This window comes from Saccopteryx bilineata, chromosome 6, assembly GCF_036850765.1.
Source record: "Saccopteryx bilineata isolate mSacBil1 chromosome 6, mSacBil1_pri_phased_curated, whole genome shotgun sequence".
NCBI classification, from domain to species: Eukaryota; Metazoa; Chordata; class Mammalia; order Chiroptera; family Emballonuridae; genus Saccopteryx; species Saccopteryx bilineata.
This window is the reverse complement of record NC_089495.1, coordinates 49,549,205-49,567,173: the sequence shown is the minus strand read 5'-3', so window position 1 is coordinate 49,567,173 and position 17,969 is coordinate 49,549,205. Positions and strand designations below refer to the sequence as shown.

At 38.2% G+C, this 17,969-nt stretch overlaps 1 protein-coding gene and 1 pseudogene across 1 annotated transcript in view; one reads left to right on the top strand and one right to left on the bottom strand.

Moving 5' to 3' along the window:
* Positions 1-17,969, top strand: part of TM9SF2 (transmembrane 9 superfamily member 2) — a 69,395-nt gene that overhangs the window by 36,214 nt on the left and 15,212 nt on the right. Inside the window, exons 8-13 of the mRNA XM_066237322.1 lie at positions 546-625; positions 1,405-1,513; positions 6,324-6,456; positions 9,418-9,537; positions 12,736-12,793; positions 16,641-16,800. Of these exons, the coding sequence (XP_066093419.1) occupies positions 546-625; positions 1,405-1,513; positions 6,324-6,456; positions 9,418-9,537; positions 12,736-12,793; positions 16,641-16,800 (660 nt within the window). The remainder of the gene's footprint in view (positions 1-545; positions 626-1,404; positions 1,514-6,323; positions 6,457-9,417; positions 9,538-12,735; positions 12,794-16,640; positions 16,801-17,969) is intronic.
* Positions 14,020-14,313, bottom strand: LOC136308307 (non-histone chromosomal protein HMG-14 pseudogene; annotated as a pseudogene).

The following is a 17,969-nucleotide window of genomic DNA, read 5'->3' as shown; positions in this document are numbered from 1 at the left end:
AGTTTATTTTATGAGGATCTTAGGCAGTATTCTACCTCTATTTTTAATAAACTGTTTTGTCAGTCCAATATAGTTGTGACATTTACTATCCCCATGTAGTGTGTAATTTTGCAAGCCTAGTGCCATAAACAATATATATTTCTTTCTAGGTATTAAGAGCTCAGTGTGGGTGACACCTGCCAGATGTTCAGTGTATCTAGGTTATGACTCTGGTCTAGTTAAGTGTCTCGTAGGTGTAGATAGTTGATGTCAAAGTGAATAAGTTATTACTCAATTTTCTGAAAAAAGTAAATATAGTCCTAAATTTTGACATCTAAAATAAACCTTTATTATTTAAAATAAAACAAACGAGTACCTAGGTGCCTTTTTATTACTTTTAATCTCATCCTGATTTTCCTGAGACTTGAATAAATTGAAACTCCTTGAAATTCATGACAAACTAAAAGTATGGTAATGAGAAATTGCATTTGTTGACTGAATGGAAAGTCAAGCTGAGAATTGAAATTTTTGGACTCTTAACATACTTTGTTTTTTAATCCCTGTAGGAAGATAAAAAAATCAGGTGGGCATCTAGATGGGACTATATTCTGGAATCTATGCCTCATACCCACATTCAGTGGTTTAGGTAAGACTACAGATTAATCTGTTCTTTGCTCTGTACTTTATTCTTTGTCCCTTTGAACATCTGATCACTCTAATCTTCCTCAGGTATTCAAAAGTCTGACCTTTTGAATCAATGACTGATTCAAACCTGCTTTCAAATTACTGGTTATGAGTCAGGCTAGGTCACTTAATTTTTCAAAATTCTTTCTTTATCTAGAAGTACCTGTCTCCTGAGACTGTTTTGAGAATTAAAGGAGATAATGAAATAGCATTTGAGCACCTTACCTGGAGAGGAAGAGTGCTCAGTACTAACAGTTGCTGCTGTTGTTATGACTATGTTTATTTATTATTATTCCCTCTAAAATCATGACTGAAAACCTTTATCTAGAAATCTGGTCATGGTGTCATTAATCTCCTTTTCCTACTTTGCCAACTATCCTTTGACACTCATTAATTTACTGAGTAAATTTGTTCTTTAGTACATTCCTTGAGAGAGAGATAGTCTTATTGGTCCTTGTAGCTCGTGTGGCACTAATTTGGGCACAGCAGTTGTTTGATAATGTTGACCACAGACAGAAGTAATTCTGATTCTTGACAGACCACAAAACTTAAGTGTGTAAATTTATATATCCACTAGAAGGACACATAGCAGAACACAATTCATTGAATTTGTTGACTTTTAGGTAGAATTTTGATTTTGAAAAATGCTGTTTTAATATTATTCGATGAACAATTTAAAAAGGAGCTTTAATGTTCCAAAGATTAAGCTACAGATTAACCCTGACATGTGTTTTTCTACAGCATTATGAATTCCTTGGTCATTGTCCTCTTCTTATCTGGAATGGTTGCTATGATTATGCTACGGACACTGCATAAAGATATTGCCAGATATAATCAGATGGATTCTACAGTGAGTGAAACATCTGAACTATTTTTTGGTCTTCAAAATATAGTCTATATTTTCTTTGGAAAGGGGTTGTTTATTTTATTTTTCAATAAAAATTAAATTCAGTATTATTTTGTATTAGTTTCAAGTGTACGCACAGTGGTTAGTCATGTACTTTACAAAGTGATCTCCCCAGTATAGAAAGGTTTTAAATAATAGCTTTAGACAGAATGTACTTTAGGCCTTGGCCTGTTAGTTAGCTCAACAGTAGACTGTCGACCCAGTGTGTGGAAGTCCCGGGTTTGATTTCTGGTCAGGGCACACAGGAGAAGCAACCATGTGCTTCCCCTTCTCTCTCTCTCTCTCTGTCTGTCTCTCTCTATTTCTGTCTTCCACTCCCATGGCCATGGCTCGATTGATTCAAGCGCATTGGGCCCAGGTGCTGAGGATGGCTCCATGGAGCCTCTGCCTCAGGTGCTAAAAATAGCTTGGTTACATTCATGGCCCTAAATGTCCAGAGCATTGGGGTTGCCTGGTGGATCCTAGTAGGGGAACATGCGGGTGTCTGTTTCTGTATCTCTCCTCCTCTCACTTAAATAAAAAAAAAAAAAGAATTTGCTTTTAAAACAGTCTTCTCAAAAGTATCCTTAATTCACAGTTTCAAGTAAGAAAATAATTGTTAAGAATTGGTGTTCTCTAGAAAGTCACCACAGCATTCAGAACTGAACTGTTTACAGCCTCATCTGTGTCAGTAGATTGGTGCAGAATGGGTATAGGTACACGGCTCTAGTGCCGTCCTCTTTTTTCACTCATGTGCTGTTAACTCGATCAGGTTCTCCATTCCCAGCACACACCCAGTGTGTGAATCAGCAAAGTTGAATGGAATGACTCCCAAACAATTTTATTTATGTGTATACTTCATTTTTAAAAAATAATTCAACCAAATTTTTTATTATTTCAACCTTTTGGTATAGTCAGAGTTATATTATACATTTGTAGTTACAAAATGTTACACATTTTATAGCTTTTTATTTCATAGCAGCTCTTTAACAAAATTTCCACAAGAACCACAATGACTTGTCATAAATACAGAAAACTCAGATGTTTGTTTTCTCTTCCCCAGCTTTTTTGCCTTTTCCCCTCAACCTTTCTGTCCTCTTTTATTAGAAAAGAAAATGATGTTTAGAAGCTTTTCAGCACTTCTACTCTGTAATCATTTTTCATGGTGTTTATTGATTATTTCATTAAATATTTTATTAAAAGTAATTTCAAGATACTCTGTTTATAATTGGCATTTCCAAATAATGACTAAGTTAATGGAATTTTCTTAATTTAATCAGAGTGTCTATGGGATGCGGTCAGGGCAGCATGCCTTCCATTCTGCCTCCCATTCTTTTTCTCCCTCCAGTTCCTTACTGTGGCGGGCTAGCAGATCTGTTCAGACATAAATCAGATCATTTCCCTCCCAATGACAGCCTTCCAGTGCCTTCCCATTTTACTCACAGTGAAAGCCAGAGTCTTTACGATGGTCCAAAAGGCCCTGCATTTCCTGTCGGAACTCTGCTCCAGCCAAAATGGCCCCCTTGCTATTCCTCAGACATGTCACGATGTTCCCACCTCAAGGCCTTTATACTTGCTTTTCTCTCTACCTCAACTGTTCATCCCTCAAATATTTACATGGCTAGCTACCTCCTTCAATTCTTTACTGAAACATGATTTTCCCAGTGAGATCTTTCTGACCAGTCTATTAAAATTACATGTTCTCCACCCCACATATACTTCCTAATTTTTTCTATAGCACTTATACCATGTACTGTATTATACTTTTTATTTATTTATTTATTTTGTTTCTTGTCCGCCTTCCCAACAAGAACACATACTCATGAAAAGAGGGATTTTTCTGGTATACTCACTGTAGTATCACTGGTGTTTTGAACAGTGTTGAGCATATAATTGGTGCTAAATGAATTAATAAACTGGTCAGTCCTTTAGGTACCAGATTGGCTGGCGCATTGCTGAGCTCAAAGTAGGTAAGAAATGTATACAAAGACTCCCCCTACTCTACTACATGCTCCCTCCCCCAAAAAAGTGAGCTGAGGCCAGAGCAGGAAGCAACACAACATGAGAGGTTGAAGTTGTCCTTCAGGTCGATGCTTATAAAAAGTCTTTAACCAATTGGGAGACTAAATCTTAGGTCATTAGTGAGAGAGCTGAATGTCAGTTTCCGAAGGGACGGGAGCAAAGTGATTCTAGCTTTCTAAGTGCCACCTGATTCTTGGCAGATTTATGTAGAAATTTTCTGGAAAGTTTTACAGATTTAACTGCAGGATTACCACAATTTAAGATCAACCAAATGTGGTTTATTAGCAGAAATTCACAAAAATTATAATAAACAACAGATTTAGGCCCCCTCACATACAAGATTTCAGATACTAGTACTATTAGTTACAGAATATAAAATATATGAAAAAGTAATAGCTAGGAATTTCCCAGAACAGATGAAAGAATCCATAGTTTAAGGAAACAATGCATTCCAAAAAGAAGAAATAAAAAGAAATCCACACCTAGATTAACTGTGACAAAAATCAGCCAGAGGTAAAAAAAAGACTGAGCATCTGCAAAGGATAAACAAATTAACAATAGAAGGTCAAAGACAGAATAATGTCTTTAAATTGGTGAGAGAAATTAACTTTTTACATAGAATCATGTATCCATAGAAGCTGTCTTTTAGGAATAAAGGTAAAATACCCTTTAATAAAACAGGTGGCCACAAACAGACCTTTACTGAAGGAATTTTTATAGAAATACCTCAGCAGAAAATAAATACCGGTAAATAAAAACCAGTCAGAGTTAGAAGAATTGGTGAACTAAAAAATTCCAAGAAAAACATTTTTTATATATAATAATAATGAGTCTAAAATTGGAAATTAACAAAAGTGTATTTTTTAAAAATATTGGAAATATAGTATCAGATAAAGTGAGTGGTTTTCTGGGAAAAAGATATGGTAGAGACCAATTTTATTCCTTACAGTGAAAGAATTAATGATTTAAATGAAAATGTAAAACTGTGAAATGAAGTTATCTTAAAATCTTGGAGAAGGGTAGAATTTAATAAACATTACAGAGAGTCAGAAGCCATGAAAGATTGCTACATTTAAAAATCTGAATAGCAAAAAATACCATTAAAAAGATAGGAAAATATTTTAACACCTGTCACAAACACAAATTGTTTAATTCCTCAATAAATAAATCTGAAAACAAAAAAGTCAGCCATCCAGTAAGAAATTGGGCAAGGTACATGAAAAAAGTCCATAAAATGAAATGCAAATGGCTCTGAAACATAAAAAGATACAGCATCGTTCATAATAAGAGAAAAGCAAATTAAAACCACAGTGCATGGTTGTTCACTTGGTTCATTGGCAGAAATCAAAATTTTCCCTATGATGTGTTCGGGGATTGAGGACATGCACACTTTGATACATAATTTAAGAGAATATAAATTGGTATAACTTATGGAAGGCAGTTTGGCAATATTAGTTTATAATGTAGTTTGATCCAACAGTTCTATTCCTAGAAACTAATCTGGATGCAAAGAATTTTTACTATTTTTCTTTTTTATCTTAAAACAATAAATATATGTTATTCATAATAGAAGGTTTCAATTATGGAATATTCATACAGTGGAATACTTTGTTATCATTAATAAGAACGAGACAACTCTTTATGTAACAAATACGGAATCACTTCCATATTCTTAGACTGAAAAGATGAAATATGGTATATAATATGGTACCGTTTGTGGGAAAAAAGAGAAAAAGTATTCATGCATTTACTTATATGTGGGTATGGTAGAATATCTATCTCTGCAAGGACAGTAAGAAACCAGTCACATTTGTTCACTCTAAGAAAGGGGACCTGGCTGTCTATGGAAACTTGTTTTCATTTACATCCTTTGAATGTTTTAGTATACTTACTCAATAAAAAAAAAAAAATCAAATGGTTCTTCGTCCAATATCTTGTCTCACCTAAAGGAAGGGGTATGTATTAATTTCCCCCCATAATTTTAACAAAGACAGTATATCCATAACCCTGATCCAACAGTTACCAACTCATGTTCAGTTTTGTTTTATCTGTAGAATCTCACCTACTTACTCTCACCTCAATTATTTTGAAGCCAATTTCAGATAATAATTTTGTTTAATTCAGCCCTGGCCAGTTAGTTCATTTGGTTAGAGTGTTTTCATAAGATACCAAGGTTGCGGGTTCAGTCCCCACTAGGGCACATATGGGAAGCAATCAGTGGCACAACTAAATGGAACAACAAGTGATTGCTTCTCTCTCTCAGTCTCTCTCTCTCTCTCTCTCTCTCAAATCAATCAATAAAAAGAAATTTAATCCATTTAGAGCCCTTGTACTTCTATAAAACTTCAATTTGTACATTTCTTGTAAGCGATTAGGTCGAGTCTAATTCCCAGTTTATATACCAGCAAAGGATCTGTGAGACCTAATTTATTTTGGAGATTAATGAATGTAGGTTGAAAAGGATAGTGTGATTAAAAAGACATTAAGTTAGATGGTAAAGCTTAGACTAGAACTAAGTAGATATCACATTGTCTTTGTATTTCTCTCTATACTTATAGACCTTTACACACAGTATTCCTTTAGAAATAATTCAAGGAAACTAAGCTCTATGAGTTAAACTTTATATGTCAAAACTGAAATAAATATCAACGTTTGTAAGTTTTAAACAATGTTTTTATATCAGTGTATTCAACAATGGATATCTTGTTGTCTTGGTGATACCACATAACAAGCAATTTCGTTCCTTTTTTAGGAGGATGCTCAGGAAGAATTTGGCTGGAAACTAGTTCATGGTGATATATTCCGTCCTCCAAGAAAAGGGATGCTGCTATCAGTCTTTCTAGGATCAGGAACACAGATTTTAATTATGACATTTGTGACTCTATGTAAGTGTTAAGTGCAAATGAAGTAGAAACATTTTGTCTTAATATTTGAGAACCAGTTTTTCTAAGTGAGGTAGGTAGGCTAATTTGTCCCTCTAATGTGTTTTGGCAGTATGTGACTTGAGGTAGGATTAGCTGATGACTCTTCATGTCTCTCGTCAGCATAGAGACCAAGCCTTTGTCATAGCAGCACTGGAGCCGCAGATGACTAGGTCCTGAGACACCATCTGGGTCTGACTCTGGGCGGCCCGGAACCAGGGTCACGCAGGCTGACTGTCTTGCCTCACCTGGAGCAGTATGATTAGGATTCCAAGACATTTTTGGCTTCAGTGGGAGGCAAAGGAGAAGAAGAGTGGATAGGGCAGGAATTTTTTTAAATACCTTTCTCATCTTGGAAGGATTTAAGAAGCAAGACCTCTTTCTTTCTCTAGCAATGTTCAGGAAAGATCTTCCTACAAAAAAAAGGTCTCCTGTCCTACCTGATAGTCTTCAGGAATTTTACTTAAAATTTTTTCAATTAGAATAATCACTTTTTTTTTAATCAAACTCGCTTAGAGGTATTGATCGGTCATAGGAGTGATTCTGATAATGTATCTCTGAAGAAGCATTGTTTCTGTGGTCTTCTGGTTTCCTAATTTTAAGAAAAAAAATGTTTATGAATAAATTTTCTAAATTTTGCATTTTTCTTACATTTTCTTCATTGATGAACAGTAACATGAATATTTCTGGAAGAATTTAGAAACCACTAACCTTTTAATAATTTTTTTTTTTTTGTACTTTTCCGAAGCTGGAAATGGGGAGGCAGTCAGACAGACTCCCGCATGTGCCCAACCAGGATCCACCCGGCATGCCCACCAGGGGGCGATGCTCTGCCCATCTTGGGGCGTCACTCTGCCACAATCAGAGCCACTCTAGCACCTGAGGCAGAGGACATAGAGCCATCCTCAGTGCCTGGGCCAACTTTGCTCCAGTGGAGCCTTGGCTGCAGGAGGGGAAGAGAGAGACAGAGAGGAAGGAGAGGGGGAGGGGTGGAGAAGCAGATGGGCACTTCTCCTGTGTGCCCTGGCCGGGAATCGAACCCAGGACTCCCACATGCCAGGCCGATTAATAATTTTTTTAGTGAACATTTGTTCCTGTGTTTGAGACATATTAAATATGTAATACTAAAGTCATTTTCTGTTAATAAAATTCCAAGTTTTTATGATAGACATAACTACATAAATATATTACAAAGAATATTAATCACTTTGAAATGTCTGGTACCTGAATAAGTCTGGGAACTACTGATTTATACTTCCAGGTTCAGTAGGAAGACTTAGCTTGAAGATTAGCTAGAACATATATCTATATTTTGATAGGAAATGCAGCCATGGTGGGAAGGGCAGGCTACATATAGCAGGTGTGTTAAGCTGAAGAGGGTAGGATGGGAGAAGTCACGAAGAGACCTGGACACAGCATGAAGGCACTAGACTCCCAGAGAGCCTGGGTGAAGTTAGAGCAGAACAGATGCTTGAGGGTAAAATTCTTTAAAATTTTATTTGGATCTGCCTTCTGCCACTGTCTGGTCTTTGTTGGGGTCAGCTAGGAGATGAACTTGTGAGGAAGGACAGTTTCAGAGAACCTAAACTAGGAAACGATAGGGACCCGTTTCCTTAAATGTTTGAATATGAACTCTGCTTCAGAACAGTCCATTTCTCTTTCCCAGTCCTAGGGGCACTGGGGAAGGTGGTGCCCTGAAGCTGGTATTCTGGTAGATTGTTTATTACCCTCGTTGTCCTGCTGATCATGAGTTTCTCCTCTTGCCCCCTCTGTGCTGAGGAGGTGTGTGTGGACACCTGCTTGGTTATGTACACCGAAGGGGAAACACCAGGAACTTTTTGCTCCTGGGATTAGAAAGCCACTTGATTTCCTATGCAAGTCATAACTTCTGAGTCCTAGCTTAAAGTTAGAAGTCGCTATAAAGATAAGATCATATTTTTATTCTTATTAGTAGAGAGGGTTCTATAGGGAAGAACAAATAAAACTAACCAACTGAATAAGGTTGTGAGCCAGAATTTCCCTGAGTCATTGATCAGGTGTTTCAGAGTAACTTGTTCAAAAAGGTAATGGTACTATGAAATCTTTTTTTCCTATATTATTCTTTGGTTAGGTCCTGTCTTATCTCTTATGTTGAATGTTAAAAGTTTTTACCCCAGAGGACCTTTTAAAAAGGAACAAAATGTAAGACTATTTCATAGTGGGAATATTTTTATTGTTGTTAGTTTTAAAAGCTGTATTTGAATCTTAGAAGAGCTGAAAGTACTCATGAGCATTCAGTCAACCTCCTCTGATAACGGGAAAGGTGGGGTCTTATGGACCCTGACAAGGAACTTCAGAAGTGGAGCTTGCCTTATGTATGATCATAGTACCTCAAGTATTACTAAGATTCAGTGTGGCTGCCTGGTAAGATAGTGTACTTTCCTGAAGTTGTGTTTGGTTTATTATTATTATTACTATTATTATTTTATTTTTATTTTTTTGTATTTTTCTGAAGCTGGAAATGGGGAGAGACAGACAGACTCCCGCATACGCCCGACCGGGATCCACCCGGCACGCTCACCAGGGGCGATGCTCTGCCCCTCTGGGGCGTCGCTCTGCCGCAACCAGAGCCACTCTAGCGCCTGGGACAGAGGCCAAGGAGCCATCCCCAGCGCCTGGGCCATCTTTGCTCCAATGGAGCCTTGGCTGCGGGAGGGGAAGAGAGAGACAGAGAGGAAGGAGGGGGGGGGTGGAGAAGCAAATGGGCGCTTCTCCTATGTGCCCTGGCCGGGAATCGAACCCGGGTCCCCCGCACGCCAGGCCGACGCTCTACCGCTGAGCCAACCGGCCAGGGCCTGGTTTATTATTTTTAAAGAGTAGAATCTATGTCACTTCACAACAAAGAAAATTAATAAAATTTGTAACTTTAAATTACTTGTTTTTTAGTTTTTGCTTGCCTGGGATTTTTGTCACCTGCCAACAGAGGCGCATTGATGACTTGTGCTGTGGTCCTGTGGGTGCTGTTGGGCACGCCTGCAGGCTATGTTGCTGCCAGATTCTATAAGTGTGAGTAAAAAGCACCCTGACTGGGTGTCAGATCAGGGATTGGGTCTGCTACAACAATGCATTTGAGCCTATTGTCTGGTTGTTGATGTTCTTTAAACAATATGTATTATAGATATGTTTCCTTATTTAAAAGAAACTTGTGAAGTGGATGGCTATCCCTAGATTTATTTGTTCAAAATGCTTATACAGTAAAGCAAATTTAGGTGCTGCTTATCCTCCATCCTCTCTTTTTTTCTTTTAAGTTTGACTTAACCAGTTTGGCTGAACAACTTAGATTTGCTACATCATGGAAACATATGTAGAGTATAAAGGAAGAAAGCCCTCAAATGGGTATCGCTAACTTAGTCACTACAACAAGTAATATATACAGGAATACCTTTTCTTACACAAGAGAAATCATACTTGTAATTATATAATTTTTTTAATCAAGCAAGAGAGGGAGAGGGACAAACAGACAGGAAGGGAGAGAGATGAGAAGCATCAGTTCTTCGTTGTGGTATCTTAGTTACTCACTGATTGCTTTCTTATGTGTGCCTTGACCAGGGGCTCCAGCCGAGCTAGTAAGTAACCCCTTGCTCAAGTCAGCAACCTTGGCCTCAAGACAGCGACCTTGGGCTCAAGCCAGCCACCATGAGGTCATGTCCCACACTCTCAAGGTGGTGAGGCCCCACTCAAACCAGCAACATTGGGGTTTCGAAACTGGGTCCTCAGGATCCCAGGCTGCCGCTCTATCCACTGCGCCATCACCTGGTCAGGCCATTAATTTAATATTTTAAAAAAATTAACTATTTCAAGTAAACTAAGACCTCATTATTTTAAAGAGCCCTGACGTAAATTACTTTTGTAGTATAGTTACTTGCAATCTCTTGTATTCTTGCAAAAATAAAGTTCGGTGAAAGAAAGGATCAGGGCCACAGGGTAAGGATGGGATATGAGTAGATGACTTAGAAAGCAGCTGTGCCTGGGTCAGTGATTGCCAGAGTTGACTGATTTAGGAATCCTGAAATCCACTGAGATGGTCCCAGAGGGAATCTGTGAAGTGAAGTACCGGAGAAGGGACAGAGCTAGGGCTGATATGAAGAAGGCTTGAGCTAAAACAGTTGGGTTTATATAGGTGGCCTTAACTTGTGGTTGGCTTGATTCTCAACCCCACATAGGAATATCAGTTAGACTTTGCCAGATATAATTTTCTCCTGATGATGAGAAGTCCTATATGTATGTATATGTAAGTGTGTTCAATTTCTGTGTATTTTGTCCAGTCTATTTTTTCTTTCATGCTTTACTAAAAGACTCAGAATTAGGGTGATCATATGTATTTTAATACATATGAGATATAGTTGGACCGCTGCCTGCACATAAGCATCCCCTTTCTTACTGTTCAGCTGTGTTTTCTTTCAGTTCTTCTATTGGATAGTGGATGTTTACACCTGCCTGAGGACCATTCCACATGCTGTTCCCTCTGTTTGAAGTTCAGTCCATACTCCCTCATCCCAGATGAATCCCCTTTAACTCCACTTCATTCTTAAGATATCCCAGTTACAGATTAGGTACCATATAAATCAGGCAGAGTGTTCTGAGAGGTGCTATTACATGGCTCCAGTCATAAAATACCTTTTTTTTTTTTTTTTTTTTTTTGAGAGAGATGCAGAGTGAGAAGCATCGACTCATAGTTGCTTTCACTTTAGCTGTACATTGAGCTTTTCATACATGCCTTGACGGGGTGCCGTGCCAAGTGTCCCTTTGCTCAAGCCAGCAACCTTGGGTTCTTTGTTTCAGTGACCTTTGGGCTAAAGCTGGCGAGCTTTGAGATCAAGTGGACGATCCCCCACTCAAGCCAGCGACCTCACACTGATGCCCAGCTCAGAAGCAGCAACCTCAGGGTTTCAAACCAGCGACCTCAGCGTTCTGTGTCAATGCTTTATCCACTGTGCCACCACTGGTCAGGCTAGAATAATTTCTAATGTTTAAAAAAATATTTGAATGTTGATTGTACTAAAACTAAAATTAGCACTGGAAAGTTGGCTCAGTGGATTGAGCGTCGGCCCAGTGTGCGAATGTCCTGGGTTTGATGCACCGTCAGGGCACACATGAGAAGTGACCATCTGCTTCTCTTCCCCTGTCTCCCCACTTCTCTCTCTCTTCTCCTCTCGCACTCAGTGGCTCAGCTGGTGCCAGCATCAGCCCTGGGTACTGAGGATAGCTTAGTTGGTTTGAGTGTCAGCCCCAGGATGCTGAGAATAGCTTGGTTGATTGAACATTGGCCCTAGACAGGGTTGCCAGGCATATCCTCTCAGGGGTCAGGAAGTAGTCTATCTCCCCTCCTCTCATTTAAAAAAACAAAAAACAAAATTAACAATTTTACCATAGTCTCTTTACTTCTAATGCTGTGACTTCAAATCATATATACGTATAATTGTCATTCTCTTTTAGGACAAGTGGTATTTGCTTATAATCTGTTAACAGTTTTTAAAACAATCCAGGTTCTCAGATCTCAGCCAGTTTCCTCTCCAACTTTTAAACTGAGAGCAGAGGAGTACTTTCATGTTTTACTCTATGTACTTGAGTTTTTTATTTTTTTAAGTGGGAAAAAAATTAGAAAAGGAGCAAAGGAGAGTACAATATTCATAAGTAACTTTGTTCTCTCAAGTGGTCATAAACCTACTCTTCTTCATCACCTGATATGACACACTGATCTCTCCACCCTCACCCTCATCCTACTGGAAACTACAATGCTAAAAAATTCTTAAGATTCAGACTTACTGGTAAAATCTAAACATGTTGCATGTCAGGCTTTAGGGTTCTTGGTTTTGTAACAAATTCTGAGATAGACCTCAAGATAAATGAGAATCTTCAGTATGCCCTTTCTCTACCCAGTCCTGTTATTGAAACTGGCTTAGAATTTAAGGGTTTGTTTTATTTTGAAATAGAAAAAAGGATAGAAAAGAAAACCAGGTATGGGTGACTTTGATGCTAGATTTATTCTATGCTGAAACAAAAATCTTTAGAGCAGGACTTACCCAGGGCAGTCCTATGATGTGCATCTCTGATTTGGATTACTTGATTAGGGAATACCATATAATTTGCTAGTGTCATTTTCTATAGGCACCCACTGCCATCTGACAGTTTGTCTAGTACCAGACTATAGAATATTCCTTTGTAGAAGAGTCTGTATATTATGCCATTTTTGTTTTCTTACAGCTTTTGGAGGTGAGAAGTGGAAAACAAATGTTTTATTGACATCATTTTTATGTCCTGGGTGAGTGAATTTTTCCATAATAATTTTTTTCTTTCATAATTGAGATTTTATTGGTTGTTTTGAGGATAAGTACACAGACATTTCAGTTTGTACACAATTCTTAACATACGTACCAAAAATGTTAAGTCATAGAGTTGTGATTCTTTTCTAAACAGTTATTCCAGTGACTTTCCAGCTTAAAATTTGGAGTCTAATTTTCTTTAATAGAGTATCAGGTACCAATATCTTCAAATGTTGCTATACTGTTACATCAGAGTCCCACTAATTCACAATTTAATAATCATATATACTACATAATCAAATTTTCAACTTTTCACAGCACATTAACATTGTTACTAGGAACACTGAACTCCCACACCGAAGATGTTACGGAATGTTCAAAATTCTGACAGGGAGAGCCAAGGTCAAGGAGTGGTTTTCTTTAGGAAACAATTATACCAAAACCATGGCAATAGAAGTAATTTCAAATGTTCAAGACATATTAAAAGCATGACTGAATCCAAATTGCCATTTAGTATGCTTTGTATTATAGGATATAAAAACTATCCCCACCTATGAAATATTAAGCTGACACCCAAGAAAATCAAAGCCTCCCATATTCAATATCTCACTATTTTCTAGTTGTACCAAAAAATAACCAGCAAATTATTTCACCTTTTAAAAAAGAAAGTGTTTATACTTAAAAGAATGGGATGAAGTAGAACCTCCTCATTCTTAAAAGTGTTTCTAGAGCTACTAAAAAACTTGCATTTACAAAAGAGTTTATAAAAATATTTGTCTGGGCCCTGGCCAGTTGGCTCAGCAGTAGAGCGTCGGCCTGGCGTGCAGGAGTCCTGGGTTCGATTCCCAGCCAGGGCACACAGGAGAGGCGCCCATTTGCTTCTCTACCCCTCCCCCTCTCCTTCCTCTCTGTCTCTCTCTCCCCCTCCCACAGTGAGGCTCCATTGGAGCAAAGATGGCCTAGGCGCTGGGGATGGCTCTGTGGCTTCTGCCTCAGGCGCTAGAATGACTCTGGACACAACTGAGCGACACCCCAGAGGGACAAAGCATCGCCCCCTGGTGGGCGTGCCGGGTGGATCCCGGTCGGGCGCATGCGGGAGTCTGTCTGATTGCCTCCCCGTTTCCAGCTTCGGAAAAATGAAAAAAAAAAAATATATATATATATTCGTCTGAATTGTACAAGAAGGGAGACAAGGACCACTGATAAGACATGGCGCATGATGTAATCAGACTTGATTGGCTTCTTCTGCTTCATCCAAGGCTGGACTCTCCTCATTTTTAGTTTCTTTGTTGTCCGCAGGTAGATCTCTTGGTTCCTGGTTAGCCACTTCAGCCTGTTTTCCATTTGCTTCCCTTTCCCCTTTTGTTTGCACTTTTTTGTCTGCAGATATATTTTTTCATACCACCTTTTTGGGCTTCGTTTCCACTTTTGCAGGAGCAGGTTTAGCTGATAACCTCGCCAGTCTCCTCTTGGGCTCCTTCACTGCCCCTTCAGTGAAGCTGACCTTCTTCTTAGGCATCGTGGTGGCAGGGTGGATGTCTTTATGAACCTGGGCTGTCTGGCCACTGCTGCTTCTCCCATTGCCCAAGATGCTCTGACCCGCAACAGGGGTTCCATAATAATTTTCTTAACATAGCATATTGTATATAGTTCTTAAATTTTTAATCCCTTAAGTCTTTAATCTTTTCTGTCTCTAAACTGTGTACTCAAGAAAATGAATTAAATTTTTTAAAAGAAGTAAAATGAGGGCCTGGCCGGTTGGCTCAGTGGTAGACCATCGACCTGGTGTGTGGAAGTCCTGGGTTCAATTCCTGGTCAGGACACACAGGAGAGGCAACCATCTGCTTCTCTCCCCCTTCTCCCTCTCTCTTTCCACCGTCCCTCCCCCAGCCATTGCTTGATTGAGTTGGCCCCAGGCTCTGAGAATGGCTGCATGGAGCCTCTATCTCAGTCACTAAAAATAGCTCAGTTGCCAGTCGCCCCAAATGGACAGAGCATCAGCCTTGGGGGAGGGGTTTGCCAGGTGGATCCTAGTTGGGGTGCATGCAGGAGTCAGTCTCTGTATCTCCCCTACTCTCATGTAAAAATACGTAATATAAATAAATAATTGGAATAATGAAGTGAATATTTAATAAATGCTTGCAGAATGACTACTATTGGTTTTATCTGGAAAAAGTACCTCTAGGTATGAAATATTTTTATATTCCTTTTAATTGTTTTTTTTTTTGGATAGATTTTAGAGAGAGAGTGCAGAGAGAGAGCCAAGAACCCAAGATACCAGAGCAAGGGAAATTGATGTTCACCTAGGAAAAGAACGATCATTTAATAGTATGAATCTACATATAATTATTACAGTAGACACAATAAAATGGCATTTGATAATATTAAACATTGTTTCCTGATTCAAAAAGAATTTAATGGAGGGATAAATACTTTCTTATATTAATAAAAACCTCATCTCTAATTCAAAACCAGCATCATTTAATGGTGAAACACCAGAGACATTTTTATTAAATCACTTTTGTGGCTTTAGTTATTTAAGTTCTAGTCATAACATGAAACAAAGAATACATTTCAAAAAGCTGGAGAGCATATTATTTTTTGGTAACATAGTTTGTGTACAGAGAATGTCAACAAATTTCAGCTATATAAAACTTGTAGAATTATAAGAGTTTGGCAAAATGGCTAGATGTAAGCTAATATTCCAATACCATGAATACCATGAATAGCGAATTAAATGTTTTATGCTAGTGATGGTTTTGTAGGAAGAGTGTTAGCAACAGAAAACCTTTATGGTACCTGAAATAACTTCTCAAATTAGGCACAATCCATATGACAAGTCTACAGTGCTTATTAACTATGTAGTAAGAGAAACAAATTCACTGTGCTATATATTTGATAAGAAGACTAAGTATTATGAAGGAATTTGGAGATGTCCTATGGCTGGCAGGAGAGAGAAGACAGAAGTAGACCATGTATACCTAGAGACATGCTAGATGTGGCATCACAAATGAGAGGAACTGTTAAATGATGCTGAGACAATTGTCTATATGAAGGTAGAAAAATTCTGTTCTTACCTCGCTCACACACATGAAATCAGTTCTAGATAGATTAAAATCTAAATGTAACACATAACAATCAAATGAAAATATAGAAGAGTTATTTTCATTATCGCAGGTTAGGAAAGGCTTTCTTCTCTTAAACCTGTTACCCAAAGGATAAAGGAAAAAATTGATGACTTTGATAATATTAACAACTGTATGGGGTATATAGAAGTAATTGTAGTATGATTACAGTCATGTTTTTAAAAATTACTTATAGAAGAAAGACTGAGAGGAATTAAGTACACATATTCAAATGTTGGGTTCATAAAAAGCCATAAACTGAGAGAACAAGATATTTAACATGGAGGTAGTTGCTGGAGTATATAAATAGCCGACATACGTGAATTTGCAAGGGCCACTCAACCCAAATGAAAAATGAGTGGTGGATGTAACCAGCAAGTCAAAAAAAAAGGTAAGATCTAAGAAGCAAACACAGGATGCTCAGCTACAGTCGTCAGTAGGAAATGCAAATTAAAACAACAAATCTGACAGTCCCAAGCATAATGAAAATGCATAAAGGTAACTTTCAGGAGTTGCTGGTAGGAATTTTAAGTCAGGCAAAACCAATTTAAAGAACAACTGGCAGTTTCTACTGAAGTTTTAAATTCATATACCCCATGAATCAGGAATTCTACTCTCTTTGTATATAACACAGAAATTGTATTATTATTATTACATATGATTGCTACTATTTTGTTTTGCTCCTAACGAGTTTTATATAAAAGCCTATTTTGTCTTTCAGGATTGTGTTTGCTGACTTCTTTATAATGAATCTGATTCTCTGGGGAGAAGGATCTTCAGCAGCTATTCCTTTTGGAACACTGGTTGCCATATTGGCCCTTTGGTTCTGCATATCTGTGCCTCTAACATTTATTGGTGCATACTTTGGTTTTAAGAAGAATGTAAGTTTATAGGTGTTAACTTATTCAAATGAAATTTAACTGGAAACTAGCATATGCCACCTTAAAAAATATGTGTCTAAAAGAATGACCAGGCAGTGGCAGAGTAGATAGAGCTTGATCTGAGACACTAAGGACCCAAATTCAAAACCTCGAGGTCACTGGTTTGAGCACAGGCTCATCTGGTTTGAGTGCTGGCTTGCCAGCTTAAGCATGTTGTCACCAGCTTGAAAGTGGGGTCATAGACATGACCCTGTGGTCACTGGCTTGAGCCAAAGGCCACTGGCTTGAAACCCAAGATTGCTGGCTTGAGCAAGGGGTCACTGGTTTGGCTGTAGTGCCCTCCCCTTGCTTCAAGGCATGTATGTATAAGAAAGCAATGAATGAACAACTAAGGTTCCACAACTAGAAGTTATTGCTTCTCATCTCCCTTCCCATCTGTCTATCCCCCTGAAAGAAGAAAAACAAAAACATTATCTAAAAGATATAAACATCCTATGACATCTGGATTTCACAAAAAATTAATGACTTCAAAGTTTGATTGCAATTAAAAAGTATGCATTTTTTCCCTTAGCAATAAGTATTTCTAGTCTTTATTATTAACTAAGTAAACCAAGTGTATAAGTTAGGAAGTGAAGTTGTAAACAAAGTGAGTATAAGACTACCAATTTTTTAAATATGTAGCTTTGAAATAAATTTTATATGTTTACCTGCTAATACTTGATTTTAAGGAAGATTATAATCAAGATTCAATTCCTGCCTGACCAGGCGGTGGCACAGTGGATAGAGCGTCGTACTGGGATGCGGAGGACCCAGGTTCGAGACCCCGAGGTCGCCAGCTTGAGCACGGGCTCATCTGGTTTGAGCAAAGCTCACCAACTTGGACCCAAGGTCGCAGGCTCAAGCAAGGGGTTACTCGGTCTGCCCAAGGCCCCCAGTCAAGGCACATATGAGAAAGCAATCAGTGAACTAAGGTGTCGCAATGAAAAACTGATGATTGATGCTTCTCATCTCTCTCCGTCCCTGTCTGTCCCTATCCTCTATCACTCTCTCTGACCCTCTCTCTGTCACTGTAAAAAAAAAAAAAAAAAAAGATTCAATTCCTTCTCCCTTTCTGTACCTCTCCTTCCCTTTTCTATCTACTCCCACACTAAGAAGAAAATGAGAATTTA